General features: G+C 42.3%; 2 protein-coding genes across 4 annotated transcripts in view; both read right to left on the reverse strand.

The window, feature by feature from the left end:
• LOC123430891 (CWF19-like protein 2) overlaps window positions 1-3,604 on the reverse strand; it is a 4,256-nt gene extending 652 nt beyond the window's left edge. The window contains exons 1-8 of the mRNA XM_045114722.1: window positions 3,096-3,604; window positions 1,943-2,630; window positions 1,700-1,783; window positions 1,444-1,539; window positions 983-1,093; window positions 723-821; window positions 224-352; window positions 1-132 (exon numbers count right to left, since the gene is read on the reverse strand). The exon at window positions 1-132 is cut by the window's left edge and continues 32 nt beyond it. Coding sequence (XP_044970657.1) covers window positions 1-132; window positions 224-352; window positions 723-821; window positions 983-1,093; window positions 1,444-1,539; window positions 1,700-1,783; window positions 1,943-2,630; window positions 3,096-3,584 — 1,828 coding nt within the window. The 5' untranslated portion in view covers window positions 3,585-3,604. The remainder of the gene's footprint in view (window positions 133-223; window positions 353-722; window positions 822-982; window positions 1,094-1,443; window positions 1,540-1,699; window positions 1,784-1,942; window positions 2,631-3,095) is intronic.
• A 1,789-nt stretch (window positions 3,605-5,393) lies between these two features.
• On the reverse strand, window positions 5,394-10,403 carry LOC123430893 (B3 domain-containing protein Os11g0197600-like). Of its 3 annotated transcripts, none has more exons than XM_045114724.1 (8): window positions 10,276-10,403; window positions 8,640-9,196; window positions 7,395-8,127; window positions 7,131-7,232; window positions 6,879-7,007; window positions 6,249-6,386; window positions 5,974-6,137; window positions 5,394-5,866 (listed from the first exon to the last, which is right to left on the reverse strand). In XM_045114724.1, the coding sequence occupies exons 1-8, from the start codon at window positions 10,280-10,282 to the stop codon at window positions 5,564-5,566; spliced, it is 2,133 nt and encodes a 710-aa protein (XP_044970659.1). In that variant the 5' UTR covers window positions 10,283-10,403; the 3' UTR covers window positions 5,394-5,563. The 3 variants fall into 3 exon arrangements, with proteins under 3 accessions (XP_044970659.1, XP_044970658.1, XP_044970660.1); XM_045114723.1 differs by having other exon boundaries at window positions 7,131-7,235; XM_045114725.1 differs by having other exon boundaries at window positions 7,131-7,235; window positions 10,264-10,402.
• Window positions 10,404-16,660: the final 6,257 nt, after the last annotated feature.

A 16,660-nucleotide genomic window follows, 5' to 3' on the forward strand; every position in this document is an offset into this window, starting at 1 on the left:
TCATTTCCTTCATCACATAGGGCCTCTTGGATTCTAACCTCCGCGCCCTGTTCATGGCGTCTTTCTTGTCACTTTGGGTTACTGGACGTCTCTGCGACTTTAATTCCGGCCTTCTCTGTACTTTGATGAGAACTAAGTATAAAAGAAGATGCAAATTATTAAGATACTAGTTCAGTTGAAATTTTTGTTGTAACTAGTGTAGGAGCGAAGGAAGAAGATTTACCTCTACCAGGTTGGTTTTCACTATTGCTCTTATTGAACATCGGGAACTGGGATTCCATTCTATATTTGTTACCACAAGATTTGCGTAACGTGGTCAAGTCCTTGCATATGGATTCTGGTGCAAATACACCTGTATGAACTATATGCGCGCAAGTTAGCTCGATGACAGGACTATTGCTTTCTTTTTTGGGCAGAGAAGATCATTGATATCTAGATAGCAGAATCAAAACTCACACAACATTTAAGCCATCTCAAACCAATATGTGTGTGTGTGTGTGTGTAACAAGTACTCCCTCCGTTCTTAAATATAAGTCTTTTAAGAGGTTCCACTAGGGGGGCTACATACGGATGTATATAGACATATTTTAGAGTATAGATTCACTCATTTTGTTCCGTATATGGTCCTATAGTGAAATCTCTAGAAAGACTTATATTTTGAAACGGAGGGAGTACTACTTATGTTGAAATCAATTCTCGATTGGAGGCTTCATCTTAATTACCTGCCAAACTGTCAATTGATGTTGTTCCTTTAGAAGCTGATGAAGCAGCAGACCTTTTCCCCTTAGCCTTGGACTTCTTGGGTGGACGACGGACCAATTCTGCTTACATCGATGTGCACACATGTACATGTTAACATGATAACAAGACCACATAAATCATTTTACAACACCAAGCCATCTCAAACCAATAGATGATTAATGTAAAAAGTAGGATCAGTTTTTTTAAATCGATCATCGATCGGAGGGTTATTCTTAGTTACCTGCTATACTGTCACCTGATTCTGCTCCGTCAGTCTCCGAATGCCCAGATTCAGCTTCAGGTCTTTTCCTCTTCGCAGCCTTGGACTTCCTGGCTGGACGATGCTCCAATTCTGGTATAGTTGATGCACTCAGAGACACGTGTTAGCTCAATAAAAACAGAATAAGAATCATTTTACAACATTAAACCATTTCAAATCAATATATATGTGAAAAGTAGGAGTAGTACTAATTATTTTGAAATCAATCGATCAATGTGGGAGGGTTCTTCTTGGTTACTTGCTAAACTGTCACCTAATGCTAATATAGGAATCATTTTACCGTACAAGACCATTGCTATCTTTTTTCGGCAAACAAGACCATTGCTATCCACATAGCAGAATAAAATCTGACACAACATTTTCCCCGCAAAAAAATACTTATTTTGAAACCGATTCTCAACCAGTGGCTTCCCCTTAATTACCTGCCAAATTGTCACTTGATGCTTCTCCTTTTGAAGCTAAAGCGTTATACTTTTTCTCCTCAGCCTTGGACTTCTTGGGTGGACGACGGACCGATTCTGCTTACATCGATGTGCACGCATGTAAATGTTAGCTCGATAACAAGAGCACAGAAATCTTTTCACAACACCAAGCCATTTCATACCAATATACAGATAAAAAGTAGTACTATCAACTATATTGAAATCGATCATCGATCGGAGGGTTATTCTTGGTTACCTGCCAAACTGCCACCTGATGGAGCTTCAGGCCTTTTCTCCTCAGCAGCCTTGGACTTCCTGGGTGGACGATGCTCCGACTCTGCTGAAAATTGATGTGCACGGAGACAGAGTTAGCTCGACAAAAAGAGCATAAGAATCATTTTACAAATTACACCATTTCAAGTCAATATATATGTAAAAAGTAGTAGTACTGATAATTTTGAAATCAATCGATCAGTGTCGGAGGGTTCATCTTAATTACTTGCTAAACTGTCACCGAATGCTTCTCCTTCTGACTCCGAATCACCAGATAGAGCTTCATGCCTTTTCTCCTCCTTAGCCTTGGACTTCTTGGATCGGAGCACTTCTGACATGATATCATCAACCTTCTGTTGGTTCGATGGTGCGCTGCACCATTCACTGTCTTGCTCACTCTCCGGACCCTCTGATGATCTGTCTTGCTGTTCATCTGGTGGACCACTGCCATCAGCATCGACACTCATGTTGTCCCCCCCTTCATATTCTTCTGAAGCATCTTCTTCTTCTTCTCCTTCTTCGTTTTGTGGGGTACCATCTGCACCTGTGCCAATGTGAGAGTCTTCTTCTTGTGGGGCAGTACCATCTGCATTGGTGCCCGTGTGTCCACTCTCATCCTCTGCGGCCACGCCGGCATCCATGCGCTGCGGCTGGGCGAGAGACACGTTCGGTGCCTCGCAGGACGATGGCAAGAATACCGTCACTGAGAACTGTGATTGCCCGTCGTAACGGAAAACCAGCAGGTAGCCATACCCGATGCGATGGTCGCAGAGGAACTCCTTCCATCCACGACCAAAGCATAGCTCCCCGGAGATTTTAGCCAGCTCTACGGGCCATAAATTTCCGCTTGGACCTCTCAATGAAACCACTCCTGTACACTCTTCCAAGTATTTGTGACAGTCCTCTGGAATTGTCTGCAACATATGTTGTGGATATGTTATCCCCATTTTTGTGGTCACGAAGAGGGCTATAAATACGAATAATACCAACCTTCATGAACTAGTTATATATATTATATACTCCCTCCGTCTCAAAATAAGTGTCTCAATTTTGTACTAGCTCTAGTACAAACTTGTACTAAGCTTGAGACAGTTATTTTGGGACGGAGGGAGTATTAACATACTCATATATGTTGTGGATATGTTATTTCTCTTTTATTCCTTTTCATAGTCAGACAACATAATATAGTACATGTTTGAAAAATTGTGATGAAATAGACTATGTACATGCTTCACTTTGTGAAATTAGTAAGCACCATTTCTGTGGACCAAAATGGAAAAGAGAACCTTCACAACAATAATGCAAGTATTGCAGATAAAAATGGAACTCCAAAAATGGGTTAATCTCTTTAATTGTTGTTATAAATCAAGAAAACATACCTCTTGTTCCATAGATGAACTGGTTATGAGTGTCCTAAAGAATTGAGGGCACTTTTTCTTGTCATTCTGGTCATTCGCATCCCTTTCCTTCGAATCCTCCTCCTTTTTATCATTCTCCTTCCATCCATTCTGCTCATATATCTCCTTTTGTCCCTCCTCTATCTCTTTCTTATTTTCTCGCCACTCCTGGTCTTCTGTCTCATTCTCTTTCCCCTCCCCTCTTTCCTTGCGTGTGTTCATCTTCTTCTCATTTTCTTTCCTTTTCCGCCGACGCCCCTTCTCCTTTTCCTTCTTGTCATTACCCTTCATTCTCTCTTTATCCTCCTTGTACCTAGTCATCTTCTTCTCCCCCTTTTTCTTATCACCTTCTTTAATTTGCTTCTTTTTCTCTTTCGCATTCATATTTTCACCTCCCCCTTCTTTTACCTTCACATTCTGCTTATTATCTACCATGCCCATCATGCTATATTGTTTTCGATGGTGTACCATGATTGTACCTTATGTCACGCGCTTCTCTGTGCAATATAAGAGGATATGTATATATTAGTATAATACTTTTGGCAAAGGTAACAATGATATACTCCCTCCGTTCCTAAATATAAGACCTTTTAGAGATTGTACTATAAACTACATACGGATGTACATAGACATATTTTAAAGTGTAGATTCACTCATTTTGCTCCGTATGTAGTCTCCTAGTTAAATTCCTAAAAGGTCTTATATTTTGGAACGGAGGGAGTATATACTACTACTACTCAAGTTTTACTTAAGCGCTGAATCTACATGTAACACAACAAGTTTATTTTTTGCAATGGATATTACTAACTACATTAGTTTAATTTCAAGAATAGTCCTACAGATTCCTTTGTTACAAAACTAGCAACCACATAAATATAATTTCCATATAAGCTCTTGAGGGAAAGAAAAGGAACAAAATTAATTTCATATTTATATTCGAGTGTTGGACACAGAGGCAGTGGAGGAGCTACAATGGAAATACAGGGCGAGCCACATCACAGGAGAATAAAAAAGTGGCTCGCCGCTGCTAACAGCTGCCTGGGCATGGCCGCATCCACGCCGCCACGGCTAGAGAAATGAGCTGCGCCCTTGGCACTGCTTCACGCTGCTACTAAGCTGATCTTTTCGGCTCCACCTCCTGCTGAGCGAGGCGAGTTGAGGCTGGGTGTACATAGGAAGGCTGGGCGGGTCACGGTACACTTTTTCCCTAACGAAGCTCCGCCAGTGCACACAATTACGCATATATACATCAATGCTATGAATATATATATATAGAGTGGCCACATGTATGCATAACTTTGTGCTGCGGCATACTTACATATCTATATTTATCCATCTAGCTAGGCAATAACGTTTTGATACTGACAGACCTTCATGTGCTCCCCTTTTTTCTATCCTTTTAGAGCATTTTTGGCGAACATGTTATTTTTTCATAAAGAGATTTACAAAATTCAATCGTTTTGTTGTGCAAATTCAGTAAACCAAGAAACGTGCATATATGGATGATTTAAATTTGCATCATCCTTGTCTTGACTCTTGACTCTTGAGACAAGATGTACGTCCTGACTAGCAAACCCAACGACTATGACTGGAAAAGAGGTAGCATCGAACTAATTAATTGCTAATATTTTAATAAAACCGAATACATCACTAGGAATATATACGCCCGGCCGGGGAGTCAGAAGAAGGAAGTCAATCTTGTCAACCTGCTAAAACCTGTAGTTATATACCACAAGGTGAATCTACGATGAACTAAAACATTTAGGAACCACGTACGACACCATTTCTTGTGGTGGGAAGAACAAAAGACTGATGCAAACCATGGATTTACGGAAATTGAAAACCAAAATGGAACGAAAGATTTTGTTGATCTAGCATAGATCGGATATACAGTAGTAGGGCTTACCAAGCGCGTAGTACTGAACCAGTCGGATCTACAGACCTCTCCAAGAGGACGTACGTACGGGAGAAGATGTCGATGTTGATTTAGATTTAGATGGGTTGGTCCGTTGTGAGGACGGGAGAAGATTTCGATGAGATATAGATGGGTTGGGGCGGCGGCGGCGGCGGCTGGATGGAACTTTGAAAGATTTTGGGATCATATCATATATAAAGCGAATTTGGGGCAAGGGAAAAACCCTAGGTTATGGAGAAAAACAGAAAGTACTTCATCCCTCACGATCGCATACGTACGATCTGCCACTTTCAAGCACACAATCGCTTGTCTGTAGGCAACGGGAAACCCTAGGGCAAAGGTTATGAAGGGGATTGGGGCATGGAGAAGAAAGGAAAGTATACATGCTTACCTTTTCCTTAATCCGGTAATTAGCCACAGAAACAAACACATAATTCTTAATGTTACGTTTTAACAACGACAGGATCGAACGGGTCTGTGTGAGGTGAGGTCCATCATCAACGACAGTGACCAGATGAAAACGTTTTGGGGCGAATTACCACTCGTCTGTGCGAGGTTTTGGTGCGCGGACGCAGGGGGTGATCATCAGCACGGCCCTGTAGACGTGCAGCTTGATGTTGTATTCCTGGTCCAGGAGCTCGAACACGCACACGTCCCACTTCTCCAAGTTGTTCTCCATGGCGAGCGCGCCCCACCCGGCGCTGAACGCTGCGCGGGGGCACTCGCCGCCGCCGTAGTACTCGTACCACACCTTCCACGGCTTTGCCTGCGGGTCCCACAGCGTCATCTTCATGCTCTCTTTGGGGAGGAATGTTTTCACGAACTTGGCCGGGATGATCTGCAGTTGCAGGTCGATCACGATCAGTCAGCGGGGCATTAGCAATTAATGCAGTTTTTGAATATGTGTATCGACTATGGAGAGAAGAAACTGAATTGATCAGCTACCATGAAGTAGGAGGCATAGACATCATTGTGCTTCATTGTCTTGACGGTGAAGGGCCTCTCGGATTTGAACCACAGCGCCCTCTCCATGGCATATTCCTTGTCCCTTTGAGTTACTGGACGCCTCTGCGACGTTAATCCCGGCCTTCTCATCACCTTGATGAGAGCTAGTATAAAAAGATGTAGACTATATATCAGGAATTCAGGATATTTCACTTCAAGTTTGTTCTAATTAGTACTAGCTAGAAGGTTGGTTTACAGGAAGAAAGAAGATTTACCTCTGCCACGTTGGTTTTCACCATTGCTCTTGTTGAACATCGGAAATTGATTCTGCTTACTATGCCTTTTACCAAAAGTTTTGTGCCACGTGGTTAAATCCCTGCACACGGATTCTGGCGCGAATACACCTGTATGAACTATATGCGGGCAAAGTTCATTATCTCGATGACAAGAGCATATAGATAGGAATCATTTTAAAGTATAAGACAAGTGCTATATCTAGCAAGCAGAGTCAAGACTGACACAACATCTAAGCCATCTCAACCATGGTTTTCATTTTCAGTGAGATTTCAGTGAAATTCACTGAATTTCATTAATTTCAGTAGACACTGAAATATTACGTTTCAGCCAAAATATTTCAGCAATTTCAGTACTACACTGAAAATCAAATATTTTTTAAAATATTTTCCATAAATTTCAAATATTTAATTAAATTCAAGTGAATATTTCGGCCCTTTGGCCGAAATGCAAACTGAAATTACTGAATTTCACTGATTTCGGTTGGAGCTGAATTTTTTTATAAACTGAAATTGAAAACCATGATCTCAACCAATATATATGTGTGTGTGTAAAACAAGAACTACTCATTATGAAATCGGTTGTCGATCGGAGTCTTCTTTCTTAGTTACCTGCCAAATTGTCACTTGATGCTGCTCCTTCAGAAGCTTTTTTAGATGCTGAAGCAGCAGACCTGGTATAGACAATTAAAGGAGCAGCAGAGCTTTTCCCCTCAGCCTTGGACTCCTTGGTGGCTAACTCTGCTTACAATGGATGTGCACACAGGTTAGCTAGATAACAAGAGCCTATGAATCATTTGACAACATTTAGCCATCACAATAGTTAATTTGAAATAGATCCAGCGGACGGTTATTCTTAATTACCTGACAGATTGTCACTTGATGCTGCTGCCTTAGAAGATGAATCACCAGATGGAGACCTTATCTCCTCAGCCTTGGACTTCTTGGGTGGATGATGCTCCGATTCTTCTTACAGTTGGATGTGCACACAGACACAAGTTAGCTTGATAACAAGAGTATAAGAATCATGTTACAACATCAAGCTACCTCATACCAATATATACGTAAAAAGTAGTACACGCACTAATTATTTTGAAATCGACCGATCAGAGGGTTCTTCTTGATTACCTGCCAAACTGTCACTTGATGTTGCTTCCTCAAAAGATGAATCTCCAACTGGAGCTTGAGAGTTTTTCCCCTCTGAGGGCTTGGACTTGTTGGATCGGTCCAGTTCTGCCATGATATCATCAATCTTCCTGAACCTAGCCCTCTTCCCGAGCACAAAACCATCGTCCGTCTTGTGCCCATCTTCCTGCTGTTGCCGCGCTGGTTCTAGCGCATCAACGCTGCACATGCGACATTCACTGTTTTCCTCAATCTCTGGAGATTCTGATAATGAGTCTACCTCCTCCTCTTCCTCTTCTTCTTCTGAAGCATCTTCTTCTTCTGAAGCTTCATTTTGTGGTGTACCATCTGCACTGGTGTCAGTGTCAGTGTGAGCGTCATCTTCTTGCGGGGTAATACCATTACCATCTGCATTGGTGATCGTAAGCCCTTTCTCTTCCTCTCCGGCCACGTCGACGTCCTTGTGCTGCGGCTGGGCGAGAGACGCGTACGGCGCCTCGCAGGAGGATGGCAAGAAAACCGTCACTGAGAACTGTGACTGTCCGTCGTAACGGAATACCAGCAGGTAGCCATACCGGACGCGATGGTCATAGAGGAACTCCTTCCATCCACGCGCAAAGCATAGCTCCCCTGATATTTTAGTCAGCTCTACGGACCATTTATTCCCGCTTGGACCTCTCAGGGAAACCATTCCTGTACACTCTTCCAAGTATTTGTGGAATCCTAGTGGAATTGTCTGCAACATATACCGCAATAAAAAATCATTGGTAATGGTTGAACATGTCGAGCACAACCGAAACATGCAAATATATATGGCATTTAATCCTATAGTCCAATCTAAGCTATCATCGCTGATTAATTGGCATTTTGTTTTGGGAAAATGTTACATATCTCTCTTTTATTTACAATCTGCATTTTTTTATTGTAAATACAAAAAACATCAACTTTCATGAAGTAGTTTATATTTTGGATATGTTATCTCTTTCATCCTTCTCAATGGCAGAGAATACTGTATAGTTCATGTTTCAAACATATCAATCACTATATAATTGAATAAAGAATCTATTGGGTGAAATAGACTATATATGTACAATTTTAACTCTATAAAATTAGAGAGCACCATTCCTAAAAGTGAACCACAATGGGAAAGAAACCTTCACATCAATCATGCAAAATAGGGTAGGTAAAAATGGAACAGCTAAAATGAGTTAATCTCTTTGTTTGTTGTTATGAATCAAGAAAACCTACCACGTGCTCCATAAATGAATCAGACATGAACACCCTAAAGAATTGAGGGCAACTTTTTTTGCCATTTTGGTCCTTCTCTTCCCTTTCCTTCGGATCCTTTTCCTCTTTATCATTCTCCTTCCTTCCCTTCTGCACATTTATCTCCTTTTGTTTCTCCTCTTTCTCTTTCTCAATTTCTCGCTGCTTCTGCTCTTCTTTCCCATTCTCATTCTCATCCTTTCTTTCCTTATGCGACTTCGCCTTGTTCTCATTTTCCTTTCTTTTCCTACGATCCTCCCTCTCCTTCTCCTCATCATCCTTCTTATCAACACCTCTTGTTTTCTTCTCTTTCTCCTCCTTGTACTTAGTCATCTTCCTCTTCAAGGAATTTTGCTTCTCCTCTGCTTTCTTGTCACTTTCAACTTTATGTTTCTTCATTTTCTCTTCCATTTTTATATTTTCAGCTTCCTCTTCTTTTACCTTGAATTTTTGCTTATTATCTACCATGCCCATACTGTTATACTGTTTTTCATGGCGTACCATGATTGGACCTTTACTTATGGCAGGTACTTCTCTCCCTGCAATACAATAGGAGATATATGATACATTAGCATAATACTTTTGCAATTATAACAGTGGCATATAATACCACTCAAGTTTCACTTGGGAGCTGAATCCAAATATGGACAAATTTCCAAGTTTGGATTTTTGTTCCGACTATTCAACGATTATTCCAAACTGCATTCGTATTTTTCAAGAACACTCCTACATAGTCCTTTTGTTATAGGTCTAACAACCAACATAAATAAATATAATTTCCATAGAAGCTCTTCAGGGGGAAAATAGAACACTATTTATCACATATTTATATTCAAATATTGGACACACAAGTACAGATCATACATCAATGCTAGGAATATATATAGAGTGGCCACATGCATAATATTTTGGCGAGGCACACTTGCACATTTGTATATATTCATCTAACCAGGCAATCCGGTTTTGATAACTTATCCGATCTATCCAGTAATAGACCTTCACATGCTCCCCATGTTTATCCTTCTAGAGAATTTGCCAACCAAACATTATTTTTGTCTTTATGAGATTTACAAATCTGATGGTTCCATTATAAAAATTAAGTAAACCGAGAAACATGCACATATTGTGTTGATATATTACCATCCTTGTCTTGAGACAAGAAAGGTATGGCCTAACTAGCAACCCAGCGGTTAGCACAAGAGAAAAGGTAGAATTATACTAATTTGCAATGTTTGCCTATTGGGGTTCTTTCTTCCATATATATAGGGCATTAGATCATTTGTCCCACATGTCCGAATTTCCAATGCGAGGATAACAACACCAACAACATTTTTGTGTGTTTCACAAGATATATAACCCCCCCTCCCCCCCACACACACACGAAGTGAGAAGACGGTTACTTTGATGGTATCAACAAAACCTCTAGTTATATCCCACATGGATCCATGCTCAACTAAATCATTTAGAAACTATGAACATGGATACACCTGTCCTTGTGTTGGGAAGAACAAAAGCATGATGCACACTGGATTTACAGAAAATAAGGCGCGGCGTAATCATACAAACGGGCCAAAGATCTAACTACGCTAGCATAGATCAGGCATACCTTAGAGCTTACCAAGCATTGTGAATCAATTAAAATCTCGATGGGAGAAGACGAGAAGAGATTTGATGTGATTTAGATGAGGGTCGGCATGCTTGGTTGCGGCGGCGGCGGCGGACCGATGGACTTTCCAAGATTTTGGATTTATAAAGGGTGTTGGAAAGGGGAAAACCCTAGGTTTTGAAAGGGGTGGGACTTGGGAGAAGAAAGGAAAGTCCATGTTTAATTTCCCCAGGCCCATCATCATTAGTGGAACGATATCAATCTCGATAGGCCCAATTCTAGGCCCGCCAGTTTTTTTTTCACATGTCAATGGTAATACTTCTTCTTTTTTGTCTATAATGGTAATACTTCTAGTGTGGGTCTATTTTAGGCTCGTTGGTTTATCTATAGTGTGTTTTTATTCAGAATCATACGGTTAAATAAGTTTATTTACAATCATCTAGTATGTATTTTTAATATTGACTATTGGTTCCTAAAATGAATTGTATTTAAAGAATCGTTAGTTCAGCTGAGAAAACCGGATGGGTGCTCCTGCGACTCGCTTCCCTCACCTACCGCATCCATCGCCACACCGCCACCGTCACCGTCACCGCCGCCGCCATCATTGTCGCTCGTCGTCGTTGCCCACTGCTCAGTCACCAATGTCGAGCCACCCTGCTACTACCGGAGTGAGGGAGCGAGGAGGCTTCTGGATGCCGCTCCCACACATCTACCAAGCTTTCCCGAAGATGGTGCAACTGATCCATTTGATCCGGACGGCAACCTTGAGGGAGATGAGGGGAAGGCGCTAGCGGGAACATGCGGTGCGGATCCACGACGGCGCCCTCTCATGGACGTTGTGTGTGCGTGAATGGAGGGAGGTGGATCTGAGGGTGGAGGAGGGATCGGACCTGCTGTCCCCTGTGCGGAGATTTGCCCAGGTATGCCAGGATCAAGCCAACACAGAGCTGCTAAACCTGGCATGACAGATCTACTTCGAGGGGACAACCGAGGAGAAGCGCAAAATGTCCCATCCCTCCGAGCCGCCAAAGGCGTTCGTCAACTGGGCGTGCGGGGAGGGGAAATTGGAGGACCCAACTCGTGCGGAGAGATGGGGATGCATCATGGGTCTCGTGCCTACCAGAGTGCCACCGGAGCCATTGTCGGTGGATCCACTACCATTCATGTCTCCAACACCGACGTCGGATTGACCACGACACTTCACATCACTAGCCGCCCCCGCCGCGTGAACTTTGAGCCGCCATGGCAAGGTGACCGAGGTGAAGTGCCTGCCCTTTCTCAGTTCAAATTTCACAATAAAACCACACTTCAGCTTATGCATGATAATGTTGGGTTGTCCCTTGAACAATATCATACTACAGCAGAAAAAATTCTCCCGAAGTTAGTGTCGAGCTTATGCTCTATTTCGCAGAATTCCTCGCCCTGGCATGCAATCGCCCCCAAAGTTCTCCTTATCCTCCCACGCTTTCGATGGGTGCAGCGAGCGAGCCCATCAGTATATCGCCCCTAGTGGTCCTGGGCCCTGCGGCCAGGCCAGTACCATCCATCAAATGTGTTGTGTCGGGCCCATGTCAGCCTAAAACACTCACCCCCCACCCTGATGATGAGGAAGTGGTGTCTAGGTTTTTTGGCGAGTTGTGGTCTATTCCATCCCCCCACCATCACTCTCACCCTTACAAAAAAGTCCTCCTCCACCACAGCCTGGATCCTGAAGGATCTGGTCCGATCTGGGGAATTTTCTCTATCTGATCTATTCCCTGTTACCAAGCTCCGTCCATTTGATCCTACCCCTACTACCCTGAAGATTGTTCAAGAGGGAATTGGTCTGGGATCGAGATCTTTTGCGGAGGTTGTGACTATGGCGGACAAGGCTCAACCACAAGGTGCTCGAAGCAACGAGCGCTGGCTCCCGCAGAACTGCTGGTGCTCGATAGTAGTCTGGCTCTAGTGGACGACCTCATGTGTCTAACGAAGCCGGGATGGGAGCTAGCCCCAAAGCTGCTGCTCTAGGACAACAACCCCCGTTGGCGGCTGATCCTCCTACACCAGCTCCTGTTATCCAAGTCCTTGACGAGAGGTATAAAGACATGGTATGTTTTACATGTGGAGGCCCCGACCATTATGTTGGCAACTGCATCGAGAATAAGAAGTGCTTCATCTGTGGGGTGGAAGGACATAATGTCAATAAGTGCACTGCTTGGGCTCAACCACACCCAGTTGCCACATTGTTCGAGAGTTCTTCTTTAGGTATGGGTTTTTATCATATAGATAATCCTGTTGGGAGAGAAGCGAATTGGCTTAATTTCAGGAATTGTGAAGAAGTGCAGATTGTCAAAGGGAAGATCTCTATTCGAAATGTGTCTAGAATTTTCTGTACAAGTAAACAGTGGCCTTGGCAGATCGGAGCTCTCTCCGAGAAATCTTTCCTGGTTAGGTTCCCTCCATGGGAGAATATGGATGAGCTTATTGATTTCCTTGCTTTTGACCTTCCAATCAGTGGTGTGTCTGTCTCTATTGAACAATGAACTGGTTGAGTAGACCCTTTTAGTGAATTGTCTGAAGCTTGGGTAGGAAATGTGGGACTGTCCCCAAAGTGGTGTACTTGGAAAGTGTTTTCACAAATTTCCTCTTGTTTTGGTATCTTAGTGGATGTTGATTAGAATGGTATGATGAAGAGTTTCTATGAGGAAGTCATGATCAAGATTTCCTGCAGAAATCCAGCTAAGGTCCCTTTGAGAGATCGATGGAAATGAGGGAAAAACTTTATATTTTGGAATTTACTATCCAAGGTTTTGAGAAAATTGGTGTAGATGATCCAAATGATGATGAAGGACCTCATGACATAACTTTAGATGATGATGAAGAATATATGTATGATATTGATAAGGAATTACTGAAAGAAGGAGATGAGGGGTTTGATGAGTTAGATCTTGCTAACAAAACTAGCACATCTAACTCTGTTGGTTCTTCGAGGCTGACAGAGGCCATGCCCTTTCATTCTGCTCCTTTGCTCGCTGCTTGCTCCCCCTGTACCTATGGAAAAGAAGTTGAAGGAGGGTCCTGTGACCAAGGAAGTTGAGACTATCTCATATAAAATGGCTGTAGAAAAACTACCTAAACCCAAATAAAAAGCTTACAATGTGGAGTACTCTAGTACTAAAGCTTACAGAGATAAAAATGAAAGGACATCCCCTATCTCTATTCAAAAGATCTATTGCTCTGACTTACTGCAAGGCCTTGATAGTTCAGGCTCTGATACTGAAAATAAAGATGGAATTGAAGCCTCTGGCATGGAGCTATCAACAATTGTTGAACCTATTGCTCAAGGACTAAAGGTGCTAGCTCTAGAAAGATGCAACAGTTCTCTATTTCAGACACGTGCATCAACTCTATAGAAAAAGAAGAAGGGCAATGATAGCCAGTGGGGTCATGCTATCTCTCAAAGGCCAAGCAGTAGGTTGCAGAAAAAGTAGAATATTATGGAAAAATCTGTAGCCTACAAGATGAGGAAAAACCTGGAAGTTCCTACTACATTTAAAAGTAAGTCCTTTACCTCTCACTCATGCTCTACTTTGGAGGAATATGCTTCTGTTGTGAATTTGAAAATTGGTGATAATGAAGAAGAGAAAGATTGTATTGTTAACAACGTTATTAGGATTGAAACTGAGTATTGCTTAGCTTTTGCTACTCAGAATCGTGAGATATTTTTTCCTAATAGTATAGATGAATCCTTTTGTGATTTAGATATAATTTGTACTCGAGGAAAGGATAGCAGCCCGTTTTCCCACATGCGAGGGGGCACTACTGGTTCATGTGGGGACTCTTGTGTTGTTAAGAAAGTTTGTCTATGTAGCCTGTCACACCCTTTTTAAAATCTCATGATAGGTCTCCTATGGAATATTAGAGGTGTGAGGCAAAAAGGAAAATTGCAGTGCATGTCTGACATTATTAATAAGAACAAACCAGATTTTGTTGGCTTTCAACTAATAAAGAATGAAAAATTTGAGGATTCTTTCCTAAATACTATTGTTGGATCTATTCCATATGTATGGCATTTCCTACCTGCTATAGGGTCTCCACGTGGTATTTTAGTTGTTATAAACAGTGATATGATGGACACTATTGGTGTCATGTGTAAGAAATATTGTGTGACCATCACCCTTAAAAATAAATTGGATCGGATGTGTTGGCATCTTGTGGTGGTATATGGGATAGCTTATGTTGTAGATAAGGTGGATTTTGTAGTAGAACTTCATGAGGTGATGGAGGGGTTGTCATATCCGGTCCTTATGGGGGTGATTTCAACTTAATCATGGAATCTAGGGATAAATCTTCTGGTATTGTCAATAATTCTTGGGCTTTTCTTTTTAATGATTGGATAAATAAATGGGGTCTCATGGAGATTCAATTTGCAAATAGGGTTTTTACCAGGAGCAATAATCAAGACAATCTTGTTTTTGTTGTGATAGATAAGAGTTTTATCTTCTATTGATTGGGACGCCATTTTCCACTTACTACATTATGGGTCGAAATAACTGTTCTGACCTTGTGAGTGATGATAGACACTAAATGAACTCGAAAGGGGAGAATTTCATGATCCGACCCTTTTGGCAACGCCGTAGACTGCGGCGTGTAAGTCCAATACACAAACACCAAGGTAGATTGCATTTCTCCCATGGCCCACTCGCAGGACAAGCACCCGTTTTTCGCTGACATGGCACGCCAAAAACGTTGGTCCAGATTGCATTTCTGGAAACACCAAGGTCATCGGCTATTCTGCAATCGATTAAGTAAGCCATACGGGCTGCACCCAGACCTGTCGTTCTTCTTCCTCAGCGCGAGGACGAGCTATCCTATGCCCTCTCTTATTCTCCACCAAATCCAACCCTAATCCTCCATTTTTTCATCAAAGGGAGTAGATCACACCATCTCGAAGTTGCTTGAGGTATTCTCCTTCCGTTCCTCCAATTTTTTCATTCAAGATTGATTATTGTAGATGCATTCTTTGAAACATGGTGAACCCTAAAATTGGTTATTTGTGATTTGTCCCCTTTCCCTTCTTCTTCTTCATGGTGAAACATGATGAAACCCTAGAAATGTATTATGTTAAATCCTAAGATTATTTGTTGCTAAACCTATTATGTACGATGTTTGAGCCAGATAAATATCCCGGCTTTGATGATTATTACGACAAGAAGCATAGTGTTGTGCTAGTGGAAAGAGGGGAGGTAATTATGTATCTACATTGTTTGATTGTCATATTGTGACAAGTTGAGAGAAGTAACAAAAATGTGCATTATTTTAGGTTCCACCAGTTCTTCGTTTGAGGGGACACAACCCGCGTGAATCACTCATATATGACCGCCGCTACGAGCCTTATTTTAGAAGAATGGATCTTCTTCCGTTTCTGCTCAACTTTAAAGGCACAGCACCCCTGCTGAACTCGACGACCATTACCACCCTTACGGACCGTCTGAGGCTGGAGATGCACTCTTTCCACCTTGCTCTTGGTGAGATGACCATCACTTTGGAGGATATTGAGATGATCTATGGGCTACCGATCCAGGGCAGGGCTCTTATCGGGAAGGTGAACTCTAAGGGTTGGCGACAACGGGTTGCAGGATTGGTTGGTGTTGAACCACCACTGTGGATTCATGAAACCAAGAAGGATCCTAGGCCATCCGGTGTATTCTTCTTGTGGCTACAAGAACATTTTTTATGAGTGTCCAGAGGATGTCAGTCCGGCTTTTACGGAGAGGTACGCCAGGGATTACTTCTGGAATCTTTTGACCCAAGTGGTGTTTTCGGATGGCATGGGGGACACAACCTCATGGATGTTCTTGCACCCTCTTCGTAACTGGGATGTTAAGTCGTGTTGGGGGTCGACGGCACTAGCCATCTTGTACCGACAGTTAATGCTTACTATGATGCATTTTCATTATATGAAATATATGTTTGCATGTGATCGTATACTATGACAGCCCGAGACCGACGCTTCCGAAGATTCTCCTTTTAATCTGTTCTTTTCTTGTGGTTCGTTTGTCTCTCGCATTCATCTTCGCATCATCTGCATTGCATCTGTTGCCCTCTGTTTTCAAAACCTGCATCCGTTATTAGCTGCCGGTTCTCCCCATGTTCGTCGTTGACCGTTCCGAGTGCAACCACACTAGCACGCGCCCGCGACATCGTTAAATTCTTGATTTTAAAAGTGCTTATAAAATATACTCGGATTGGGTCGAAACTTGGCGTGCGGTCTTGTTTTAATGTAGTTAGGCCGTCTGCCAAATTTCATCGCAATTGGAGTCTGTTTGATACCCGAACGGTCGACCGCAGCGGCATCGTCATCGGTTTATCATCGAACGTTTTTGGTTTATAAAAGTCTGTCACGGGACGCACA

This window comes from Hordeum vulgare, chromosome 2H (assembly GCF_904849725.1).
Source record: "Hordeum vulgare subsp. vulgare chromosome 2H, MorexV3_pseudomolecules_assembly, whole genome shotgun sequence".
Lineage (NCBI taxonomy): Eukaryota > Viridiplantae > Streptophyta > Magnoliopsida > Poales > Poaceae > Hordeum > Hordeum vulgare.